The following is an 18,417-nucleotide window of genomic DNA, read 5'->3' on the forward strand; positions in this document are numbered from 1 at the left end:
CCTTCGGGGACTCCAAATTGTTTTGCAATTTATTTCATAGTTGAAGAAATTTTAGGGTTATCCTATACTGGGAAAACTTTGTTGTCAATATACATTTTATATAGTTTTTGTTTCTTGGTTGTTTTTTCCGTTGGTGTATTTTCACTTTGAAAACTTTTCAAAGCAACACCCCCATTTGTTTGTATTATCCCGTGCTTATATTTGGACATTAAATGTTATACCAGTTTTAATATCTCCCTACTCAAAAGGCCTTGCTATTCAAAACTTTTTTTTGACAGTCGGAGCTTCTTGGCACTTTTTCTCCAGCACTCATCTTGTTCTTGGCACTCAGTTTGCCTTCAATTGTTTTATTCTAAACTTTGAGAAATTTAAATGCCAGTGAAACCCCATTGCTGAAACTTCTCTCTCATAAAACCAGCAAACATTAAAGTTGAAACAAACTTTCGCAGTTGCCAGCTTTAGTAGCAGCTTAAGTGTTGATCTCTCAATAACAGGTGGGTTATCGCTGGAGCAAAGACCCTGCAGGACCACTTTGACGGCTTCCGAGAGTGCAACTTTAGTACATAACAAACATCTGGTGACACTAATTGCTGATACGTCTCAAAATCAAATATTTCAAGTTTCTGTCTTGTTTCGATATTAGCTCCCAGCACTTTTTGAAGACGTGGAGCCAAAAAATTGTTCCATTATGATGGAAACTTCCTGGAACAGATAGAATGGTGAGCATTGGATGTTTTTGTGAACTTTTGCAATCTCATTAAATTGCGCTGGTTGTTATTCGTAGTTTTTGGTAAATGTTGTTTGTAATGAGGTTCTTTTTTCAATTTTCAAATAAAATTTTGTTCATATTTTATCTATTTTGAAAATTATCTCATCATTTGTAGTCTCTAACCGCAAAAATTGAGGCAGTCCAGATTTTTCTTTTTCACTGATATGTGGATTCGCTAAGAACACAAAATGCATTGCTTTAATTAAAATGTACAGTGTACAGCTAAAAGCTCACTTCTTTTCAAAAAAATTTGCCACCCTTGATAATCCTCATCCAGCTGGTGTTTTTCTTAAACTAGCACGGCGGATGACTCTATCCCACAGAGTTTTTCGCAACAAACAGCATTTTTTTGCGTACTATTTACAAATACTAGAAAATAGGTTTTGTTAGATTTGCCTTCCACAGGTTGGCTTGGGTTGTAATGTATTAGTTTCTGACAAATACTGGTTGTTGTTTTTCTACTAACACTGTAAATGCGCGGTCATTTTCTTTTAATAGTCTCTCATGCCGAAGTTAAAGTTTCTCAAGCTTTTCTTTTCATTTATTTTGAACTGTTAATTTGAATTATTCACCGATTGAAAATTTTTGCGCAGAAAAAAGAGCACCTAAAGCAATTTTTCGTTTACGCAGCTCCTGATTTAGTATCTTCATGTCTCGGACTTTTCCCGCAGGTCAAAAAAAGACATTTTATTTTTTCTCAGCTCATTTTTTGGTACTCTACGCCAAAAATTATGTACTGCCTGCTCAGATAAAACGCCGTTATTTGGAACACGAAATTTTGTGAATTGAATCATTACCTACCCAATTCTCCAGAAAGATGTAGAGAAAAAGTAATTGTCAATTAAAACCTAAATTGATTAAAAAACGAACTTTTTCGAACATTGCGTTCATCGTCAGGTTTAAAATATAAATGAAATCAATTACAAAGTATAAAAGCCTGTCTTTGACTCTAATTCTAAGAAATGAGTTAAAATAACATCGATTTTTTGAAACTATTTACAGTTAAAATCACATTCACAACATTTTATTTACACTTATCACATTAAATTTAATTGAATTTTTATTCCGGAGTTTCTGAAAATCCCGGGTATATTATTTTCTATTCCCGAAAAGGGATTTTTATTTGCATTCCTATCTATCTGTTTTTATTTTTACTTGTTGGGGTTGTCAAAATATCGAATTAACATGTACCAGAATAATTTTTGAATTTCAAATGTCAAATTTTTTGCATTTGAACTAATACTTCAATGTCAATTCGCGCCCCGGTACCCATCGCGCGTATTTAATTGCGGTTTCATTTTTTGATGTAGATCGCTTCTATTGTCATTAGTTTATCAACCCCGCGACATGTATCAAAAGTCTTCCATTCAATATTATGTGCTGCACCACAACATTCAACGAGGTTTTGTCCGACTGGGGAATCCTTCTTTTGATGTTCCGAAAATCTATTGGTAACATGTGGGCTGGTTTGGCCAACATATATGGAACTGCTTCTATTACATTTAACTTTATATACCACATGGGATTTCAGATTCTTGTGAATTGAATCATTACCTACCTATTTTTATCCATCTCTAGAAAGAATACTCTGTAATTAACACTCTCTCCTTTTTCTCAGATTTTGAAATTAGTTTTCAATTAAATTAAATGAAATTAAACATTAAAATCAGTTTCCATTACCATTACACCGAATTTGGCGCAGACTCAACATGCTTGACATCAGCGCCATGATTGAGCAGCTCACTTGAAGTACTGACAGTTATGTCAATAAAAAACATGATTGTTTCCATCATAAGACACTTCTTTCTCTCTCTAATTGGTTCTTAACCATTTTCAGTTTTCTTCTTTCCTTTTTGAGCAAGCTCATCAAATGTTATCTGTCGCTAACTGTTTTTCAATGCGTGCAGCTGTCGATGCGCGTCCTGATGGAGTGGGTGGTACGGCTTCAGTACCAAAAATTTCTGCTTCCTCTTGGAGAAACCGTCTCGAGGGTTCCTTCAAGATATTGAGTGTGTTCTCCCTATGGCAGTACACAATCTCTCAAAACCGCAGCCCATTTTCTGCCAAATACTAACACGGATCACTGGTGCTGCAGGGTTTTGATCTGTTTTTGTTAGTGTTGTTGATTGCATCAAGCCAGAGTAACAGATCTCTTCTTGTTTAGGTTTGTGAAACTCATTATTAAAGCGCAATTCGCATTGAGAAGCATCGTTCAGATTCGGAAAGCTTAGACAACCATTTTTTGTTGTTTTTTGGACGTGTTAGCTCAAGACAAATTTTTTATACCTCATTTTTGATATTGAGCTATTATCCTTTTCTCTGTCTGTGATGCCAGTGTGCCAGTCTGGCTGACGTAAATGCTAATGTCTTTGGCTTTACCGTTGATCAATGCTTAACTTTATTTTAAAATAATTAAATTGATTCTTACCTGTTAACCATTTTTGTTTGCATGATAGGATAATAAAAATGAAACAAAAATTGACACACTAAAACCCAAGATTTCGTAGATCTTTTCATTTACAAGTGAGTCAAATTACTTAAAATCGGGCGCATAGTATTGCATTTCTCAGCAACTGTAATTTGCAGAAGTATTTAAGCAAGACTAGTGGAAAGCGTGAAATATTCCAATTCAAAGAGTCGTTGAACAAATTTAATGTTTAAGTATGACGCGCTTCAGGATTCCTGTCAAATGATTCCTGTCAAGGATTCCTCTGAAATGATCATGCCATACATTTGCTTCGCCAAGGTCTTGATGATCCCGAAAACGACGCAATTATACTAATTAATGCCGAAAACGCATTTATTGTGTTCAATAGACGAACAACATTAGAGAATGTGAAAACCTTATGCCATTCATTGCATGTTGCCTTACAGAATTCCTCTAGCCATCCGTCTCATCTCTGCATCGGTAAGTTGTCCATTCTGTCTCAGGAAGATACGCCACAAGGCGATCCCCTTGCGACGGCAATGTATGGAATCGCAATCCTTCCCCTAATATCAAGACTTCACAATGACTCCTTGACACAAAAATGGTATGCTGATGGTGGTAGCTTCGTCGGTAAGTTGAAAGATATCAGGGCACTTTGACAAACTCACCCAGCTATGTCCCAAGTAAGGATATCTTGTCAATCCTCCAAAGTGTCGGTTGATAATTAAGCCCGGAGGCGAGCGGCAAGCGTCAACTGAGTTTGCAGGCATAAATGGGAAAATCACGCGGGGCGCTCAAGTCGTGGGATCAGTTATCGGTAGCACTGAGGCCAGTAAAGATTTCATGAAAGAGGCAGAAATTAAATACACAAAAAGTTTGGACAGACTTGGTCAATTTGCTCTCACCTCTCCCCAGAATGCCTATGAATGTTTGTCGAAGGGGGTTCATCAGAAATTGAGCTTCTCGCGTACTACACCCTCCGTGGACGGCGTTCTGGACAAGGTGGAGGAGCGGCTTGGCCGAGTCATACCGAACATCGTCGGCAAAGAAATAATCCAAGAGGAAACAGAACTTTTTTTGTCTCCCTTTCAGAATGGGTGGGCTTAACATCGTCCTCCGACAAGATCTTCATAAAAATTTTGAGCAATCAATTGAACTCTAAAGTCCATTGGCGTCATTAAATAATGTGCATTCGAGTTTCAACAATGTGATTTAGAACAAACCAATATCAGTCTCAGACAGAAAGCAGACATGCAACGTGAACTCATCTCTAAAAAATTCAGAATCGAAAACAATCTACCAGAAATATATCTAATGAAATATACCATCCAGCTGGACTCGGAGAAAGGAGCATCTAGCTGGCTTCCGTTATCAAACGAGCTTCCGTTATAAAAACATGGTTTTGATCTCACGAAGACTTAGTTCCTTGATTGAATAGCACTTCGCTACACCTGGGAAGCGAAAAACACGCAAGCTATATGCCCATGCGGTAAAGAATTTAGCCTCACCAATGCCCTTCATTGTGCCAAAGGCGGGTATACGCACCTCTGACACAACGAAATCAGAGACGTTTTTGCAAACCTGATGGATGACGTTTGCCACTATGTCCAGATAGAGGCAAAACTTCATCTCTCGATTGAGAAGTTTTCTCGAGTAATTCCACCACTACTGATGATGACGCTCAACTAAACATGCATCGTTGCCGAATGGTGTTCACGGTCCTTTTTTATTTATAAAAAGTGAAGAAGCGAGGATAAAATAATTATCAAAAATGTGGCGCCCAGTCAACATGTGAGATGCCATGCGTCGCGAAAACAAAAATGCTCACAAATATTGTCGAGATGATCGCAAAAAACAGCCTGAGAGCAGAAATAATTTATAGCAACATCGTCTCATGGGAAATTGAAAGGGGTTTTGATTTTTTTTTGTTAGTGTTGTTGATTGCATCAAGCCAGAGTAACATATCTCTTCTTGTTGAGGTTTGTGAAACTCATGATTAAAGCACATTTTGCATTGCGAAGCATCGTTCAGATTCGGAAAGTTAAGACAACAAATTTTTGTTGTTTTTTGGACGTGTTAGCTCAAAATAATATTTTTATCCCTCATTTTTGATATTGAGCTAGTATCCTTTTCTCTGTCTGTGATGCCAGTGTGCCAGTCTGGCTGACGTAAATGCTAATGTCTTTGGCTTTACCGTAAATCAATGCTTAGCTTTATTTTAAAATAATTAAATTGATTTTTACCTGTTAACCATTTTTGTCTGTATGATAGGATAATAAAAATGAAACAAAAATTGACAATCTAAAACCCAAGATTTCGTAGTTCTTTTCATTTACAAATGAGTCAAATTAATTAAAATCGGGCGCATACTATTGCATTTCCCAGCAACTGTAATTTGTAGAAGCATTTAAGCAAGACTAGTGGAAAGCGTGAAATATTCCAATTCAAAGAGTCGTTGAATAATTTTACTGTTTAAGTATGACGCGCTTCAGGATTCCTGTCAAATGATTCCTGTCAAGGATTCCTGTCCAATGATCATGCTATACATTCGCTTCGCCAAAGTCTTGATGATCCCGAAAACGATGCAATTCTACTAATTAATGCCAAGAACGCATTTAATGTGCTCAATAGACGAACAGCATTAGAGAATCTGAAAGCCTTATGCCATTCATTGCATGTTGCCTTACAGAAATCCTCTAGCCATCCGTCTCATCTCTGCATCGGTAAGTTGTCCATTCTGTCTCAGGAAGATACGACACAAGGCGATCCCCTTGCGACGGCAGTGTATGGAATCGCAATCCTTCCCCTAATATCAAGACTTCACAATGACTCCTTGACACAAAAATGGTATGCTGATGGTGGTAGCTTCGTCGGTAAGTTGAAAGATATCAGGGCACTTTGACAAACTCACCCAGCTATGTCCCAAGTAAGGATATCTTGTCAATCCTCCAAAGTGTCGGTTGATAATTAAGCCCGGAGGCGAGCGGCAAGCGTCAACTGAGTTTGCAGGCATAAATGGGAAAATCACGCGGGGCGCTCAAGTCGTGGGATCAGTTATCGGTAGCACTGAGGCCAGTAAAGATTTCATGAAAGAGGCAGAAATTAAATACACAAAAAGTTTGGACAGACTTGGTCAATTTGCTCTCACCTCTCCCCAGAATGCCTATGAATGTTTGTCGAAGGGGGTTCATCAGAAATTGAGCTTCTCGCGTACTACACCCTCCGTGGACGGCGTTCTGGACAAGGTGGAGGAGCGGCTTGGCCGAGTCATACCGAACATCGTCGGCAAAGAAATAATCCAAGAGGAAAGAGAACTTTATTGTGTCTCTCTCAGAATGGGTGGGCTTAACATCGCCCTCCCGCAAGATCTTTATAAAAATCTTGAGCAATCAATTAAACTCTCAAGTCCATTGGCGTCATTAAATAATGTGCATTCGAGTTTCAACAATGTGAATTAGAACAAACCAAGATCAGTCTCAGACAGAAAGCAGACATGCAAAGTGAACTCATCTCGAAAACATCCAGAATCGAAAACAATCTACCAGAAATGAATTATACCATCCAGCTGGTCTCGGAGAAAGGAGCATCTAGCTGGCTTCCGTTGTCAAAAGCGCTTCCGTTATAAAAACGTGGTTTTGATCTCACGAAGACTGAGTTCCTTGATTGAAAAGCACTTCGCTACACCTGGGAAGCGAAGAACACGCAAGCTATGTGCCCATGCGGTAAAGAATTTAGCCTCACCCATGCCCTTCATTGTGCCAAAGGCGGGTATACGCACATATGACACAACGAAATCAGAGACGTGTTTGCAAACCTGATGGATGACGTTTGCCACTATGTCCAGATAGAGCCAAAACTTCATCTCTCGATTGAGAAGTTTTCTCGAGTAATTCCACCACTACTGATGATGACGCTCAACTAAACATGCATCGTTGCCGAATGGTGTTCACGGTCCTTTTTTATTTATAAAAAGTGAAGAAGCGAGGATAAAATAATTATCAAAAATGTGGCGCCCAGTCAACATGTGAGATGCCATGCGTCGCGAAAACAAAAATGCTTTCAAATATCGTCCAGTTGATCGCAAAAAACAGCCTGAGAGCAGAAATAGTCTATAGCAACATCGTGTCATGGGAAATTGAAAGTGGTTTTGAAAGTTGGAGGATAAGAAAGTTTAAGGGTGAAGAGTTAAAGCTCTAACTATATTTGAAACCATTTTGGTTTGAAAAATTTGCGTATGTTCTTCAATATCTACATGAGCAAGCTACCCCTACCACGAAAGGGCTACAGGATGTAGAAAGGTGATCATCGAACTACCATTAACGCGTCAGTTATCGTCCCAGGAGACTGATCATAATTAAAGGATTATTGGGACCGTGTTAATATACATAGAAAACTGATATGGAGTGCATTGAAAAGCTTCAAAGAAAGGCTTCGGCCTGGATATGCGGCAAAGAACTTGACTACAAAAATCGATTGATCAAAATTCATATCCTTCACTCTATGTATTTCGAACTCCTCGACCTACTCTTCCTTAAGTGAGGTCCTACCCCAACCACCAAAAGGCTACGAGTTGACCGACTATCCTATAAGGTGAGGGGCTAAATAACGTTTTTAACCAAAAGGCTGCATCATATGCAGAGGCTATAGCGGTAGACTTTATTGGAGAAGATATGTCTCTTTATAACAAGGTAGAAGAGGGGCTTAAAAAAGAACATTAAAACTGTCAAAAATCTCAACTGTAAAAGGCAGGTTTTGACATTCAATTATGCTTATAACCTATCAATACCACTGCAAACTAAATTTTTACGATCCCTTTTGTTGTTGCGGAGACAGTATGCTGTTTTGTCGAGCGCTTCACAAACATAAAACATACCCTCAAAAGTTCAACAACCCGGTTGAAAAAAGTTGTGGGGAAACGACGTGTATTTGTTCCGGAGAGGCGATCATCAAACTACCATAACCACCAGTTATCTTCTTAGGAGACTGACCATAATTATTGGGACCGTGTGAATATAAATAGACAAAACCCGTCCAAAAATGATATGAAGTGCATTGAAAAGGGGCAAAGAAAGGCTTCGGCGAGGATACTCGGCAAAGAATTTGACTGCAAAAATCGATTGATCAAAATGAATGTCCTTCCACTCTCGATGTTTTTCGAACTCCACGACCTACTCTTCGTGAATTCGATTGAAAACGGAAACTACAAGTTTGAGTCGAACAAGCTGCCCCAAAGAAAAAGAATCACCAGTCAAAACCAGCAGCTGGAACTAAAAACAAACCTGTTAAGAAAACGGATGAAAATTTCTGAAATAGGACGGCAGAACTGAGAAATAAAATCCGAAAATTGGCGAACACTGAAATAGCAATAACAAAACGAACCGTAACGAAGATGTACAAACATTTTTCTACAGAAGCTACAACGAGCTTGAACTATGTACATGGAAAATATTAATTACCAAACAGAAAGCTTATAAAGCTACCCAAAAAATTTTTCCTTAGCTCCCTAACCCTAACCAAACACTATGATTAATGAATACCCCTCACAATTTTTGCGAATTAACTTTGAAACCTGTTCTTTTTCTAGGAGTTTATTGTTGTTTTGACGGCTAAAGATAAGAAATTAGCAAAAATGCGATGCGTTTAGGCAACAAGGGCTACAGAAGGGCTACTGAATGCTAGAAAGTTGCAGAGACGAGTCATATTGTGGGAAACTTTAGAATTCTTTCGGAAATTGTCTTTTCCGGGTTTTGCGAAACTTTTCGTTTTCTTCAAAACTGTGTGACTTTATCTGCTCTTTTTCACTCTGTCTTCGTTATTTACAAAATGCATTGACTGTATTAAACTCTCAAAGCTCTTTCCGACAATTAGCGTCTGAGATCTACCTTTCAGAAAAAAATTGAAAGTAGGAAAAAGACATCAAAATTTCTGGTGACTACTGGAACCAATTTTCTTTGAAAACTCCTCTTCTGCTGATGGTAACGTCTGAAACAAATAGGGATAAAAGGACTTCGCAGACGGCAACGTCTGAGACCGAGGAATTTTGGAAGTTTTTCCCAAAAAAAAATAAAATGGTGTTTATTTTTGTCAAATGAAAGTTTTGATATTTGGTGTGGCGCCTAAAGACTTTCTATTTACTCCCCTATACAGATAAAACAATCAAACAGACTGACAATGACTTGTCTTAGGGGTTTGTTTAGTGGTTTATTCGACAATTCAAATGAATATGTAGTCAGAAAATTAACTTGTGTTTTTTGAATTTTATGATTTCAAAAAATTTTTTCTGACATTTTCCATTTACATGATACTGATTGGATAAATCGATGAAAATGGCTTTGTTTCTCAATGCAAATCAATTCAGGAGAGTGTTTCAATGGTTTAATCCGCAGTTGAAACGAATATGGATTCAGAAAACTAAATTGTGTTTTTTGAATTTTCTGATTTCAAAAATTTTTTTTCTGACATTTCTTTTTGATATGGTACTGATTCGATATATCGATGCAAATATCTTTCTGCTTGATTACAAATCATTTCAAGAGGGTGGTTTGATGGTTTTTTCCGCAATTCAAACGGATATGTAGTCAGAAAACTAAATTGGGTTTTTTGAATTTTCTGATTTCAAAAAATTTTTTCTGACATTTCTTATTGATATGATGCTGGTGTGATATATCGATCAAAGTGGCTTTTTGTTTGATCGAACACCAATTCAGAAGAGTGCTTTATTAGTTTTTTCCGCAATTCAAACGGATATGTAGTCAGAAAACTAAATTGTGTTTTTTGAATTTTCTGAATTCAAAAAATTTTCTCCGACATTTCCTATTTATATGATACTGATTGGATATATCGATGCAAATAGCTTTCTGTTTGATTACAAACCAATTCAAAAGAGTGGTTTAATAGTTTTTTCCGCAATTGAAACGGATAGGTAGTCAGAAAACTAAATTGTGTTTTTTGAATTTTCTGAATTCAAAAAATTTTCTCCGACATTTCTTATTTATATGATACTGATTGGATATATCGATGCAAATAGCTTTCTGTTTGATTACAAACCAATTCAAAAGAGTGGTTTAATAGTTTTTTCCGCAATTGAAACGGATAGGTAGTCAGAAAACTAAATTGTGTTTTTTGACTTTTCTGAAATCAAAAATTTTTTTCTGACATTTCTCATTGATATGATACCGATGTGATATATCGATCAAATTGGCTTTTTGTTTGATCGAAAACCAATTCAGAAGAGTAGTTTAATAGTTTTTTCCGCAATTGAAACGGATAGGTAGTCAGAAAACTAAATTGTGTTTTTTGAATTTTCTGAATTCAAAAAATTTTCTCCGACATTTCTTATTTATATGATACTGATTGGATATATCGATGCAAATAGCTTTCTGTTTGATTACAAACCAATTCAAAAGAGTGGTTTAATAGTTTTTTCCGCAATTGAAACGGATAAGTAGTCAGAAAACTAAATTGTGTTTTTTGAATTTTCTGATTTAAGGAACTTTTCTCTGATTTTTGTGTTTTTCTTTTCGCAGATTTTTCTTTAAAAATGAGAAAATTGCCTTTACTCGCTTTGAAAATAATGAAACTAGTCAAGGTTTATGAATCGAGGTGTTATAGTAACAAATAAGGTTTTTTTGGGGGACAAATATCAATTTTGGAGGCTTTTTGTCGAAAAAAAAAATAGAGATTTTGGATGGCTCTAACCGGGGAACAGGACATCAGAGGTAACGTCTGAGACCTCGGGCGGACTTCTGCTGGTGACGTCTGAAACCAGTAAACAAAACTATATCCTCTCGTCGGGGTGACGTTTGTAACCCAAACTTGGCTTCGTCGCTGAAAAAATTGCTTGTCTTTTTTTTTGTGTCTTTTCTGTGTCTTTTCTGTCTTTTCTTTGTCTTGACCGGCTCCCAGCTTTCGGGTTCCGTTTACTGTGCTAGGCACTTGATGGTTGCACTGACCGCTGATGCTCTCTTCAGTGCGTCGCACAAGTTGTGGAACAAAGAAATTATTTGCCGGTAACAGGGGAGACTTTTGTCCTCAAAATTGTTTTGGGGAAAGAAGGTTTTGTTCTTTGAACGAGGGGTAAACCATAAAATGTAAGAGAATGTAGATAAGGATTCAATTACATTGTTCTAGACAGTTTGTTAAGTTTTTTATATCAGTTTTAAGTTGCGGGAACAACCAACTCGTTTTGGTTGCGATAAGGACAATAGTCAATGTTTTTTCAAGTTTTACTTCTGACTTGATTGTTGCACGACAATGCTCCTGTCGAAATTAATTCGTATCAGAAACTAGTGCCATTTGTACAATGAAGGGGCTGACGCCCCCTGGAATCAACATATCAAAATCCTTTCCTAGTACTACAAGAAACAGCCGGTAAGTCCAAAAAAGTCTAAAAACTTGAGGATGAAATGACTCTGCTTGGCATAACAGGTATTGAATGGCATAATCGAGAACCGTACCGTCATTCCTGAGTCACATCGTGCCAACGTTAAGAATTTCTATTCTAAATTTGATGAAAGCCTTCACGATTTATACAACATCGAAACTGACGCAGGCACTTGTGGAAAGGTAATCGCCGACCTAATATCATTAGTACTGATCTTTAAAATGTGGCTGTGACCGGGTGGGAACGACAAATCCAAGTTTCGCTTAGATTACCCGCGAACTGTTTTTCACGCAGCTTCGACAGCCACTGCGATCTGCGATTTATTTCAGATATATAATGAATTTAAACAACAAGCAGGCTGGAGCCAGACAACCAATTCTACCAAAAGACATCGATTCCGAATATCCATGGATACCCTCATCAAAAGGCTATCACTTTGACGCTATTGGGTTACATGATGAAATAGTTGATTTCTTTCGCTACATCGGTCCATCAAAACAAGAGCATACAAGTCGAGTTGCCTTGATAGAACGCATCGAGCGTGTTGTCATGCGTACATGGGCGAATGCCGCCGTTGAAGTTTTTGGAAGCGCGAAAACTGGTCTTTATTTACCCACCAGTGACATTGATCTATGTGTTTGCCTAGATGTGCAAGAATCTCAGAAGACCGACGTATTGCGTGCTTTAAAAAACTCTTTAGCTGACGAGGGTTTTTCCTCTCCTGATTCTATCATGGTGCTTGACCTTGTCCATACGCCTATCATCAAATTTACAGATAGAGCAACATTGTATAAAGTGGATATCGGTGTCAATTTGAGGAATCACCGGGAGAGTGCTACATTTACCGCCCAACAAATCAGGAATTTTCCACAATTGCCGTATTTACTATTTGTCTTAAAACAATTCCTTAGTTATCACCAGTTATTGGAGGTTTACAGTGGTGGTATAAATTCCTACAGCTTGGTGCTTATGATTATCAGTATGCTACAGTTGCGGTCTAAAGTAGTAAATTGGAGAACGCAGAAAGTGAATTTAGGAGTTCTCCTCCTTGAATTTTTTGAACTGTATGGACAAAATTTTAATCACGAGACCTGCAGCATCAACGTTTTGGATCAGGGCTCCTATGAACAGAGAAGTTTTATGGAGAATCATAATAGTAATTGTAAGTACTCTGTTCGCATAATTTGGCCTTTCGAGTTAATCAGTAGTAATTCAGAAGTTACAAACAAATCGATAATATAACACATTAGCACTTCGTGGGTTAGCTTTACAAGCTAGAAAACGTTTAGGATCTTTTCAACAATTGCCACCCCTTTTTGCAAAAGGGGGTTGTTCTTCCCTAGAGTTTAAGCGATAGATTTAATAACCAATCAGACACGACTAATAACTTTCCACATTTGCGCATTCTAGTTTAAACTGAATTGGATAAAATAAGCCATACTATGGCAATTGGCTGTCTTGGAATACAACGTGAAAAGAATTCCGGGCGGATAGGTGGGAGAACGTCGCGGCTTCGCAGCAATAACCGTCCCGCCATTTCCAGATAACATCCATGAGAGGCATAGCCGTGAACATCGGTCCGCAATTGCGCTTAAACTGATGTTCGGCTATCTTAACTCTAGGCCAAGGAATATTGCGGTAAAGTATAGCACAGAAGGGGTGGAGGTTCTCTACTAGGTACCAATTGGGAAAAGTTGAAAAGATCCAGTTTTTAATCGCAATTATTTTCTCTGGAAAATAAGTTCGCCAAACATTCATCTGATTTGAGAACTCGCAAACAATACTTTTTATTAATTGCTCTCAAACAAAATTTTGAGCATTTTTTTTAGTCCTGTTGGCCTTTTTTATGCGGTTTTTTGCTTGACCGCTTTTTCGTCTGACCCATTTGACTTTTCGTCCTCAATAACGGTCTAAACAGGCAGCGCCCAGATGGCATTAAGTGCTCTTAGAGCCCTTTAACTCACAAGTCTTTAAGTATGCGATTCACAGAAACTGATTTGGAGACTCCCCACATCAGCGCCCTCGATCACCCCTAATCCACACCCCTGCACGTAGTTTCAGGCTTCACGATCCCGTGCAGCCAAAGAACCCTCTCCACCGTTGACCTCCCCTTCTGTTGCCCCCATCAGCACACTTTCATCACTGAGCTCACTTCACGCCCCTTCAGTTAGGCTGAAGCCAGCCTCACTAAAATGAAGCTGGCTTTGACAAAGCCAGCCGGCCGCCTGAGAGCAATTCACGCGACGTTATTCTGTTGTTTATTTTTTTTGATTCGACTGCTAAAGATTAATGAATTGCCACAGCTTGAGTGTAAATAAGGTTCAAAAAGTAGGAACAATATTTTTCCGGTTACAATGGTTTTTCGTACATATAATATGACCAGTAGTCGCTAATAAAGATGGAAATACTTCTCTTGGTGTTAAATATCACATCTTATATCCGAAAGAGGTCAGTGCGATTTTCCTTTTAAATCTTTTACCACTGAACAGAGAAAATTGTTCGAGATGGCTTTTAATGGTTCATTAGTTTTCCATTCAAATTTCGACTGGTCTTTTTTAATTGTGAAGTTTGAAGCAATTTTTGGAAACGTGTCTTTTAATGCAATAATTTGAGCGGACTTTTTTGTCAAGCTCAGTTTTTGGAAGTTTCCTTTTAGACAGTAATCTTAAAAGTCAACAAGAAGAGATCAAAATCCTTAAAAAGTGGACTGTAGAATAGGAACTACGTCGGACATCAAGAGAGGATTGCCGGTAGAGAATCAACCTAAAGAATGCTTTTTTCTTAGTTGTTAAGTATTCAGCTACTGTTCTCAGTTGTTATCACTTAAATTTTGATATCTATATGGAAAAAAACTGAATTTGACAGTCCAAATTTGCTCAGACGTAAATACGTTTTTTAAGCCAAATAGCCAGCTGCTTTACTCATTTGTTATCGCAAAAAATTTGACAATTTCTTTTTGAGAATCAACCAAATTTGGCTGTCAGTATATATTCCCTGTGACAGGTAATTATGACCTTTAATCAAATCTGAGACTCAAACGTGAGATAGTCCCAGATACCGGTTCTTGTTACCATCCTGTTTGTTCAATTGTCAACTTATCCAGAATTCCGGTTTTCGTTACATTTGAGACATTTTGAACAAAGTAATAAAGTCTAAACTAAGAAGTAAAATTGTTGCGTGGAAAATTTCCAAGAAAGTAGCGCTTTCCAGCTTAATTTAGAATAAATCAAACCAATATCGTACAGTAAAACTTCTATGAAATTGAGATATTAGCGCTATCTTGTCCAATTTTCTTGTTCTGTAAATCCAGTTAAGTAGAACTAAATAATTGTTCACATATCTATCTTACATATAAATACGTGGCTACAAAAACCGGTATACACTGGAATCTTAATTCAATATCCCAGATAGCTAATTGAGTGTTTGCTTTTGACTGAGAACCATAATATTCTGAAAAACTTTTGTTTTTTGCTTTTGTTATCCATTTTAATTGTCACAATAGTTTCAAAGACAGTGACAAGCAGTGAAAAAATGTGAAAACAGCAAAACTTGAATTGAATGCAACAAGACAAAATCTGAGACCTAAATATGTTTTTTTAACCAAATATCCAGCTGCTTTACTCAGTTGTTATCCTTAAAAAATTTTATAATTTCCTGATTGAGAATTAACGGATTGTCAAAATTTTGAGAACGCAGGAAGTGAATTTAGGACTTCTCTTCCTTGAATTTTTTTTTTTGAATTATGGACAAAATTTTAATCTGTCAAATTCGAGAACGCAAGTAGTGAATTTAGGAGTTCTCCTACTTGAATTTTTTGAACTGTATGGACAACATTTTAATCACGAGACCTGCAGCATCAAGGTTTTGGATCAGGGCTCCTATGAACAGAGAAATTTTATGGAGAACCATAATAGTAATTGTAAGTACTCTGTTCGCAAAATTTGGCCTTACGAGTTAATCAGTATTAATTCAGAAGTTACAAATAAATCGATAATATTATAACACGACATTTGTACTTCGTGGGTTAGCTTTCTAAGCTAGAAAACTTTTAGAATCTTTTCAACAATTGCCACCCCGTTTTGCCAATGGGGGTTATTCCTCAATAGAATTTAAGCGATAGATTTAATAACCAATCAGACACGACCAATAATTTTGCACATTTGGTTATTCTAATTTAAACTGAATTGAATAAAATAAGCCATGCTCTGACAATTAGCTGTCTCTGTCTTGGAATTTAACGTGGAAAGAATTCCGGGCGGATAGGTGGGAGATGGTCGAGGCTTCGCAGCAATAACCGTCCCGAGATTTTCAGATAACATCCATGAGAGGCATAGCCGTGAACAGCGGTCCGCAATTGCGCCTAAGCTGATATTCGGCTATCTTTACTATAGGCCAAGTAATATTGCGGTAAAGTATAGTACATAAGGGGTGAAGGTTCTCTACTAGGTACTAATTGGGAAAAGTTGAAAAGATCCATTTTTTAATCGCAATAATTTTATCTGGAAAATAAGTTTGACGAACATTCATCTGATTTGAGAACTCGCAAATAATACTTGTTTATTAATTGCTCTCAAACGAAATTTTTAGCATTTTTTAAAGTCCTGTTGGCCTTTTTTATGCGATTTTTTGCTTGACCGAATTTTGTCTGACCCACTTGACTTTCTGTCCTCAAAACGGGATGAACAGGCAGCGCCCACATCGCAATAAGTGCTCTTAGAGCCCTCTAGCTCACTAGTCTTCAAATATGCGATTCACAGAAACTGTTTTGGAGACCTATACTTATGGTGTGAAGAGCGGTTCTTAGAATTTGACCCCCTCACCACATCGCCCTCACTCACCCCTCCCCCTAATTTCACATCCTGGACATCGTTTAAGCCGTAAGGGCCCAGTGCAGCCAAAGACCCCCTTCACCGTTGGTATCCCCACTGTTGCCGACCATCAGCCCCCCATCGCTGAGCTCTCCTCAAGCCCCTTAGCCAGCTTCTGATAAATCCAACCGGTCGCTTGAGAGCAATTCACCCGGCGTTTGTCTGTTATGTTTACCTATTTTGATTCGACTGCTAAAAATTAATGAATAGCGACAGCTTGAGTGTAAATAAGGTTCAAAAAGTAGCAACCATATTTTTCCGGATACACGGTTTTTTTTCGTATATTTAATATGATCAGTAGTCGCTAATAAAGGTGGAAATACTTCTCTTGGTGTAAAATATCACATCTTATATCCGTTAGAGGTCAGTGCGATATTTGCTCTTAATACTTTTTCCACTGAACAGAGAAAATTGTTCGAAATGGTTTTTGTAGTGATTTTAGTCACGCCGAAACAGGAAGTGGAGAGAAAAAGCGAGTGTTTTTGTGGCGTGAATTTTTTTTGCTCAAATTTAAAGTGGAGTGAGAAAATGGTGTTTGAACAAAAATTCGCTTTCTCGCTACTGGTTTAATGTTCACTTGCGGCAATTTCATTTTGATTTTTACTGTTTTTTCCACTTTTAGTATTGGATATTTTTTCTAAATGGTTTTTTCAATCCTTTCATAGTTCATTCTAGTCCTAGTTTTTGGTTTCAAGCCAATATTCATTTCTCGCTAGTGGTTTTTTGTCCACATGCGGCATTTTTTCATTGATTTACTGTTTTTACATTGTTTTTTTCTGATTTTATTCGAAATATTTTTTCCATTTCACTCATAGTGTCCTAGGTCTATTTTTTGTTTAGTCAATGAAAGTTCTTTGAATTGTACGTCAGGACTTGTCCTGCTATGTTTTTTCTTATTTCGTCGTAGCGATTTTTGTTATGACATGACGTCACAACCACTTCAAATCTGCCTTTTGTTCATTCGTTCATGCAATTTAAACTGAATTGCGTGCGTGACGTCATTTTTCGCTTTTAGGTTTTTTTGTTCATGCGCGTGATTAAATTTTTGGTCACACTTGACTTACCCCACTCTCAAAAATGACTTCACTTTGAAATTGACTTTTATTTACTTTAATTCAAAGAGATAAGGTCAAATGGGTTTGTGTAACTCTAAATGAAGGTTATTTGAGATCAGCTAATAGAGGCAGCAATAACTTATACAGATTTTTAATCAAAATTTAACTTATCGGCCTTCAATGAAAAGACTATTTTTTTTTGGTTTGTCTCACTGTTTTTTGTGAGACTTCAGATCTACTAAGCGGCTATTTTCTGGCAATCTGCAAGCTATGTTTGTTCATAGTTTTTTATTCAGACTGGTTTCTTTTAGTGTGAAGAAATTATTGGAAACGTGTCTTTTAATGCAATCTTTTGACTTGACTGTTTTGTCCTAAAACATTCCTTAACTGTCAGATTGTAACTTTCATAGAAGGCGAGAAGCAATCAATATTAAGACTGAACCTTTGAAAGCTCATTTTTTGAAGTGTCTTATTTAGAACGTAATCTTAAAAATCAACTAGAAGGGATCAAAATCCTTGAAAACTGGACTGTAGAATATAAACTACGTCGGAATTCAAGAAAGGATTGCCGGTAAAGAAAGAATCAACCTAAAGAATGCTTTTTTAGTTATTTTAAATATTCAGCTACTGTTCTCAGTGGTTATCACTAAAGTTTTGAATATATCTATATGCAGAAAAAATTGAGTTTGACAGTCCAAATTTGCTCTGAGACGTAAATATGTTTTTTTAAACCCAATATCCAGCTGCTTTACTCAGTTGTTATCGCTAAAAAATATTACAATTTCCTGATTGAGAATTAACGGACTGTCAAAATTTTGAGAACGCAGGAAGTGATTTTAGGAGTTCTCTTCCTTGAATTTTTTTTTGAATTATGGACAAAATTTTAATCTGTCAAATTCGAGAACGCAAGTAGT

The 18,417-nt window shown here is 37.2% G+C and overlaps 2 protein-coding genes across 4 annotated transcripts in view; one reads left to right on the forward strand and one right to left on the reverse strand.

Annotated features, from left to right (window-relative positions):
• Nucleotides 1–18,417, reverse strand: part of LOC142342273 (protein Dr1-like) — a 514,279-nt gene that overhangs the window by 412,036 nt on the left and 83,826 nt on the right. The gene's annotated exons all lie outside the window — the stretch shown is intronic.
• The window catches only part of LOC142342854 (terminal nucleotidyltransferase 4A-like), a 55,268-nt gene continuing 48,677 nt past the window's right edge, over nucleotides 11,827–18,417 (forward strand). The window contains exon 1 of one of the 2 annotated variants that reach the window (XM_075394484.1): nucleotides 11,827–12,742. In XM_075394484.1, the coding sequence (XP_075250599.1) occupies nucleotides 11,917–12,742 (826 nt within the window). In that variant the 5' untranslated portion in view covers nucleotides 11,827–11,916. Of the gene's footprint in view, nucleotides 12,743–15,346; nucleotides 15,500–18,417 lie in introns of those variants that run through there. The other variant, XM_075394485.1, reaches the window with a different exon arrangement.

The sequence above is a fragment of the Convolutriloba macropyga genome, chromosome 7 (genome assembly GCF_964194025.1).
Source record: "Convolutriloba macropyga chromosome 7, txConMacr16.3, whole genome shotgun sequence".
Lineage (NCBI taxonomy): Eukaryota > Metazoa > Xenacoelomorpha > Acoela > Convolutidae > Convolutriloba > Convolutriloba macropyga.